Genomic DNA, 7,135 nt, shown 5'->3' on the forward strand with positions numbered 1-7,135 from the left:
GCCAACCAAGGAGTCTCACTTTAACTTTCTCTTTCAGTGGATATCTTTAGTGAGAACAGGTAGTTTAAATAGTTAGCATGTTTTAGCATGTCTGTTTACATGAACCCAAAACCCCACCCCAAAAAACAAAGAGTTATAGAAAACTTTGTACAACAGTGAGTTGAACAAATAAGCAGATGGGGATCTGATGATTTGTCTTGATTATTTCAAATCCAGATTGGAAAGAATGGCCTAGAACTGAAAAGTTCCATAAACTTGGCTGCCTGTCCTTAGATTCATTGATTCATTTTATTGTTTTGATTATAATCCTGCCTTTACTTTTTCACCAAAAGAAAGAGATGGGGGGAGGAAAATAAACTTAACCTATTCATAGGGTTGACATATAATCAGGCCCTCTAACAGTCTTAACTATTTTACTTGGTATTTTTATTGAATTCCCGAAAATACTAAAAGTCAGAATTTTTTTCAGCAGTTTTAATTTTATTATTTTAGTGTAATTAACCCTTTGGGTCTTTGGTTATTTGACTCTCCTGTGAGCTTTTGTAAAGACCATAGCAGTTCAATGCTTTTATTTCTAGTTATCCACTTATATGTGGGAGTAAAAGCAGTGTTGCCTAAAATTTACACTGACAATATAGGCTCAGCTTATAAGCAGGGTTGATTTATAAATCAAAATGCTGTATATTTTAGGGGAGTGGGTTTCTTACACTTCCTATTGCTGGCAAAAGGTAATGCAACGTTCTAACTTTTTCTTGCTTGTTTTTGCTTGCAGAAATCCGTTATGCAACTGTATATTGGGTGAAAGCTCAGAAGATATTCAAGGTCAAAGATGTATTGGACAGAAAAGGAGATGCCTATGGCTTTTACAATGACACTATACAATCAACAGGATGGGGAATTCTAGAGATCAAAGCAGGCTATGGTAGTCAGTCCATAAGCAATGAAAACATCATGTATGCTGCTGGTTTTTTGGAAGGCTATCTTACAGCACCGTAAGTGCCTGGGTAAAAATTCAGTGAGTGATTCTGTCAGGAGATCTCTCCTATGCCTTTTCTATCTTCTCCATTAACTTACCTTTTAAAATAACCATAAAGGCAGGCGACTCCAAATATTTGTGATATTAATATTTATTGCCTTTCATCCCTTGATCAAAATGTATTTTTTTCTTGACACTCACATCATTTTGCATTTCTAAATTCTATAACTTCTTGTTTTCTGTGGATTGTTACTTGGAACTTTACCTTGTTTTTGAAAAGGCAGAATAAAGGAAAAGAGATCTTTCCCTGAAAATACTGGTAAGTACCAGTAAGTAAGCAGCAGTTGCTAGGAAGCCCAGCCTGCTAATTATGCTGCTCTGAGGAGCATGTGCAGTCTTATTTGGTGTAGCATTACTTTCATTTCCCCCCTCTCCCATCCTTCCCCACACAGAGGCTTAACGTACAGAAACTGGATTTACTGTATTTCCTTGCTTATTATGTGCACCTCAATTTTTAGCAGCTGATTTTTGGAAGAAAGCTGCATGTGGTATGTGAGAAAATATGGTGTGCTAAACGATGGGTAAAAGATGAGGATAGGGTGATGACAAATAGCTCATCTGAAGCACCCCAAGCTTTGGATCAGCTAATTAGGTACTCTTCATGCACACAAATTTATCAATGCTGCAGGACCAATGAGCATAGTTCAGTTTCCCATCCCTTTGACAGCAGAGTCCCAGTAGCGACAGTAAATGGATTGCTTTGCTCTGGTTGGAACCAGCAAGGAGATGAAATGGCAGTCGACCCTACTGAACACAAGTAAGCATGGTATTGATCATACTGATTTGCATCTGCCACAGTGGCAAAATGTTGCTATGTTTTTGCCTTTTGTACGCTGCAAGTCTGGGAGTACATTTTCACAGTGACTTCGCAATTTACTGAACTGTTCGAGAAGTGAGAGCTCACTGCAGATTTATGGACTTCAGAAAAATCTCTCTGAAGGAAAGAAAATAGTCTCGCCTTCCCTGCTCAAATGTTCATGGAATCCCAGTTAACGTCAAGACAGATGCAGGTGTGCTACCCTTGGGGTATTTGCATAAATATTCCACAGTGAAATCTTGAACAAAAGCAAAGTGTCACAATCTTTATTTCCTGGAAAGGTACTTCTCCAAGAAAAAGCAGTGTCTGAGTTTTCTCCAAACAGAGTTTAAAAAGAAAGTCTGTTTATGCACTGGTTCTCTTCTTTTGTACAGCATTGACCACAGTCATTACGTGCAGCTTAACCCATTGCTGTCTTGCCCTGATAACAGCCAGCTGAAAGCATAACAGTCTCTTTTCAATGTGCTGAAGGCTTTACCTGCATAGACAGTTGCTTAGCTGTCAAGTATCAGGCTCCAGCAACACTGTTGAGAAAGACTGGTGTGTTCCATTTCACTGAACAGCACATAGATCATATCTGTGCTTTAAAATAAAGAAGAAGAAAAAAAAAAATATCAGGAAAAATTTTTATGATGAGAACAACTCTGAAGCAGCTTTTGGGGATTTTTGTGCCATATCTTATCCTTCTATTGTATAGGCTAAGGATTTGTCCTGCTGTGTGCATTTCTTAGCTTCTTTAGCTTGCTATAAAACAAAATGCCTCACAAGAAAGGGAGAATCTCCTCTCATAAGGGATTAATTTGTGTCTTCTTACCATATGTTTGTGGGAGTACTTTGGAAGCTCTGCTGGTTAAATTGAGAAAGTGGGTTAGGATGAGAGAAGTTTTTCTAGCATTGCATCCAATAATGGTGTATTATAGAGTGAAAAAGGTGTGCGGGGGCAGTGGGAGGAGAAGGGAAAGTAATTTATTTTATAATTGCTTTTGGCAGGTGGGCACTATCTGTTAGTAAACTTGTCAATAATTCAGTCACTTCATTCAGATTGGGATGAACTCTTTTGTCATTGCTTGGCTCAGAGATAGCTCTGGGAGCTCTTTCAAGAACTCACATAGTATAAATACACTTAGAATGATTAGCTCAGATTTACAAAACCGAGTGCCTGAAATTAGGCACCTAAACCCATGCTGACAATTAAACAGAAACTACTTTTTAGAGGTGCTAGTATCAAGTTTATAGGGCTAGCTGTACTTCAGACTTCCCAGCTCACCCCACAGTTGCTATGCCCCACATGTTCCCTCTTTCTGCGGTGGAATCCCATGGTTTTCCCACTCTTAGATTAGGGATCTCTTACCTCAGACTTCCTGAAAACTCCCTCTCTTCCCCTTCTTGCTCAGATGCAGCTCCTCTCCCCTTCCCTTCCTCCCTGCTCCCCTACCTGTCTCTGCCACTGCATCCTTGCTGTCCCAGGGGTGAGAGGAATTCCAGATCTGCTCCAGCTGTTCGTCTTACTTATCTCCAGCATGTACCTCCATTGGGAGCCTAGCAGTCCTCAGAACAGGAGCCATAGCATGTCCTTGCCTTCTTTATATTGCTCAATTATCAAAATGGGAGTGTAACAGCAGCAAGAGTCTTGTCCTTAAATGCGACTTAATCCCAATCTCTGAGGGGACTGGGGGCAAGACCTACTGTTCTTCCAACGCAAGTCTTCCCAACTGGTGTTGCTGTGATCAGAACCGTCCCTAGGTTACAGCGAATCGGGGCAACTGCCCTAGGCCCTGTGCTTTGGGGGAGACCCACAGAACCAAGTGGAGTGGCTGTGGCCCCTCCTGTGGGGCCCACCTGGAGCTGGCGACTCATCCCCATGCCGCAGAAGAAGCACAGAGACCCCCCTGCCACCTCTTTGTGGGGGTACCATGGCCCTGCATAGTGTTAAGGGGGCCATGCATGGACTGATTTGCCCTGGGCCCCACACTCCTTTAGGGTTGGGCTCTGCCTGTGATGAAGAAGTGACCAAGGATTATCACAGGCTTTAACAGAAGGAAGTCCAGTTAGATGGACTTCTCTCTGCCTAACTGCAGGAGACCCGGAGTTGGTAATAGTTCTCAGTATGAGGAGACAGCTTGCACTGATAAGTGACCTAGTCATACTGATTCGAGCCAGCAAGGCTGCCATTTGTGATTTTTTTGCTAGAGCTGCATGATTTTTCAGGTGCAGTGCTTAAACCAAAAAACTGGAAAAAAATTGGTTTGGGATGAATCGAACCAGTATTTTTTGGCATGTCAAAACAAAACAAGTATTTCTTGTGACTGACTCAAGAAAACTCAATTTATCCTGGAATTACTGGCTAATGGTCTATTTATTTTTTTAGGTCATTTAACCCTTTTTAGTCTTGAAAATAAAAATAGGTTAAATTTGATGTGAGAACATCATTTAAAATTGAAAATCAAAACCTTGTGTTTTAAAAATGCCAAAATGAAACATTGTCAAAATCCCTGCCTTAGTTTTTGTAAAAAAAAAAATGATTAGCTGAATTTGTATCATATTCATGAATATGTTTTTTCCCTGAAAATTGCATTTTTCAGTGACCTTACTATTTGTTGATAAAAGTTGTCTAGCTATATTCACCTCCAGTCCCCCTCCTCAAAAAGGTAGGACTACTGGCAATCTATGCGCTGCGGAAATACACGGAACCATTGTCCTTTCTAAATATACACTGTTTATAAAAAAAGAAAAACTTGACTAGTGGTAAAACTCTGTGAGATAGCTCTCTGAGTTTCTCACTAGCTATTAAATCAGCAAAATACACCTTAGGACATCGCTGCTTTCTTGATTGTAAGTGACATCAGTTCCAGTCAACTACCCATGTTATATTTCAACTAACATGCCATAACTTTCAAGATACTGCAGCACTACACACACACAAGCATGTGCTCAAGCACTCATGCATGTTAAACTGATGTTTCTTTGTCCAGATAGTTTAGTATCACCGGTCTCCTGTTTTTCCATTGCAAGACTGTTTGAGCAGAGGTTGAGCCATGTCATTTTTACTCTACAGTTCCTTTCTTTCTCTTGCAGTACAGTTTCTCTTGGAGGTGAGCAGAGCGAACTGGGGTACAGAAAGAGCTGACTTGTCTGTTCATGTATATGAAGCTAAAGGGGTGGGAAAAATTGCAGAAAATAACTTTGTCTACCCTTACTCTTTCAGACACATGCGTGATCATGCTTTAAATCTGTATCCAGAACTAATTAAGAGTCCTGCAATTCGGAGTGCAGTTGAGAAGTTTATGGGGTAGGTACTTAGTTATTAGAACTTCCATTCATGCATTCTTGCCCTCATATTTTGGAAACAGAAGAATGATGGAATTCTTAGGTCATTCATCGTCTTAGTTGTATGTTGTACAAGTAGTAGAGCTTTCTTATACACGTATGCTATTTCACGAGTAAGAATTGCCAGCAAGCTCTCAGAAGAGATTTATCATTCTTTTTATGTTGGTCCTCCAAAAAGATGTGCCAAATGTGGTATGCTTTTTCTGCACATGATGCTATGTCATCATAGTAACGCGCTATGGTGACGTAGCATCCACGGGCATCTACATGTGACCAGTAGCTACTTTGCTGTAGCAATGTGCTCCCTGGTATAGCACATTGGTATGGCAAAGGAGCTGCTAAAAATAACCATGCATTGTGCGTACGGTGCAGTATGGGCTGTTACTGCGCCATGATTTAGTACTTCCTTTTGGATGGTGCATTAACAATGTTGCCATAACGACATGTGTAGACACACCCATTGAACACTAGCATTACCCAATGTTTTATTTAATATTAATGACCCCTCAAGATTAATTGTATTTACTATATTTCCAGGAAAGTTTGTGCTGTGAACACCACATGCTTAACCATCTGGTTTCTTCTTAGGAAACAATTTTTCAGTCTGCCCTTTCTTGCCACAACTGAAGTTTGTGTGGGTGGGGTATGTCCTAGGAGGTGAAGTGTGTTCTATGTTAGCTTCTGAGTACCTGATTCTTCTTTCTTTTGCCCCTGCACAAGTCAGGAATAATTCTGTTCTAGTAATGGAGTTATACTGATGTAAGTGGGAGGAGAATCAGGCCCTAACTTGGGAGATTCAGCAACTGACTTGCTTTATTTCTCTCCTTGCATTTGTGTGCCAGTACAATTTCTATTTTCTTTCTTTTACAGTACCTGAGCCTTATGCTCATTTTTGTGCCAGAAAGCTTTGTAGGTGGCATGCTTTTCTGAGTTCTGGGCTCCTCTTATGATATCTTCTTACAACTGGAAGTAAAGGATCTCAGGGTTTTCCTACCACCCTCTTAACCTCCATCCTCACTTTCCTCGTGGAAAAGAATAAGGGGTGGCCACCATACTTGGGCAGACATTCCGCATGAGATCCTACTCTGAAATCCTACACTAAGAAATATGCATGTCTACATGTATATTTATGCCAGCTTAAATCTACTGCGCAGTAAGTAGGAATAGGCTGGTGTCTACACACAGAGGCATTAAAGTGCATTAACACTATGTGTAGGACTGGCTTGGGACAAAAATTAGTCCCAGGTCAGTCCACACACACACACATGCACACACAGTGTTACTGCCCAGTAAGGCATGTACAGATGCGTTACTGCACAGTAACCAATCAGACATAAATTTGATACCTGCGTTATTTATTGTGTAGTATGGGCATGCATGCGTAGATGCATGCTTGTACTGCGCAGTAATTTTGGTTACTCTGCAGTAAATGTGCACATGTAGACATGTCCTTAATCTCCAAAGAGATGCAGCAGAGTAGACTTAATTCAGGGAAGATGCAATGGAGTAGCAGTAAAATGTGGCTTTATAGGAGACCAATATGTTGTCTAGATCCAGGACAGCTGTGAGAGCTTCTCTGTCTCATAGAAGCCATTCTTGGGCTGTCTTGTAGTATAGAAAGCCTGTATCCCTGAGCCCTGTGACCAGGCACCCTACTGCTCCCAGTATTCTTACTAAGAGCATTGTCAGGCTATATGGGTCCTTATGTTGCTCCACCCCAGTGGAATTCTTTGGAGGCCAGCCACAGTTGTTTTATGTCCTTGCATGTTGTCAGCATGAAGAACAGAGTGAAGAGAAGCCAGGGTCTGATCCTGTCAGTGGCTCTTTAGGGATAGGTGAAGATGAAGGGAAGAAGAGCGCTATGGGAGAGTCTCATAATGATAACAATGCTTTGGGCCCATGGTCATACCCACTTTGTTGGTATGCTCTTTCAAGTATTGTATTTGTAAGGGTGG

At 41.0% G+C, this 7,135-nt stretch overlaps 1 protein-coding gene across 1 annotated transcript in view; it reads left to right on the top strand.

Moving 5' to 3' along the window:
* Positions 1–753: 753 nt before the first annotated feature.
* Positions 754–7,135, top strand: part of PLBD1 (phospholipase B domain containing 1) — a gene marked incomplete at its 5' end in the record, with an annotated part of 44,099 nt that continues 37,717 nt past the window's right edge. The window contains 2 exons of the mRNA XM_019515798.1: positions 754–992; positions 5,059–5,142. Coding sequence (XP_019371343.1) covers positions 754–992; positions 5,059–5,142 — 323 coding nt within the window. The remainder of the gene's footprint in view (positions 993–5,058; positions 5,143–7,135) is intronic.

Source organism: Gavialis gangeticus, unplaced genomic scaffold, assembly GCF_001723915.1.
Source record: "Gavialis gangeticus isolate Ggan-Ray unplaced genomic scaffold, GavGan_comp1, whole genome shotgun sequence".
NCBI lineage: Eukaryota > Metazoa > Chordata > Crocodylia > Gavialidae > Gavialis > Gavialis gangeticus.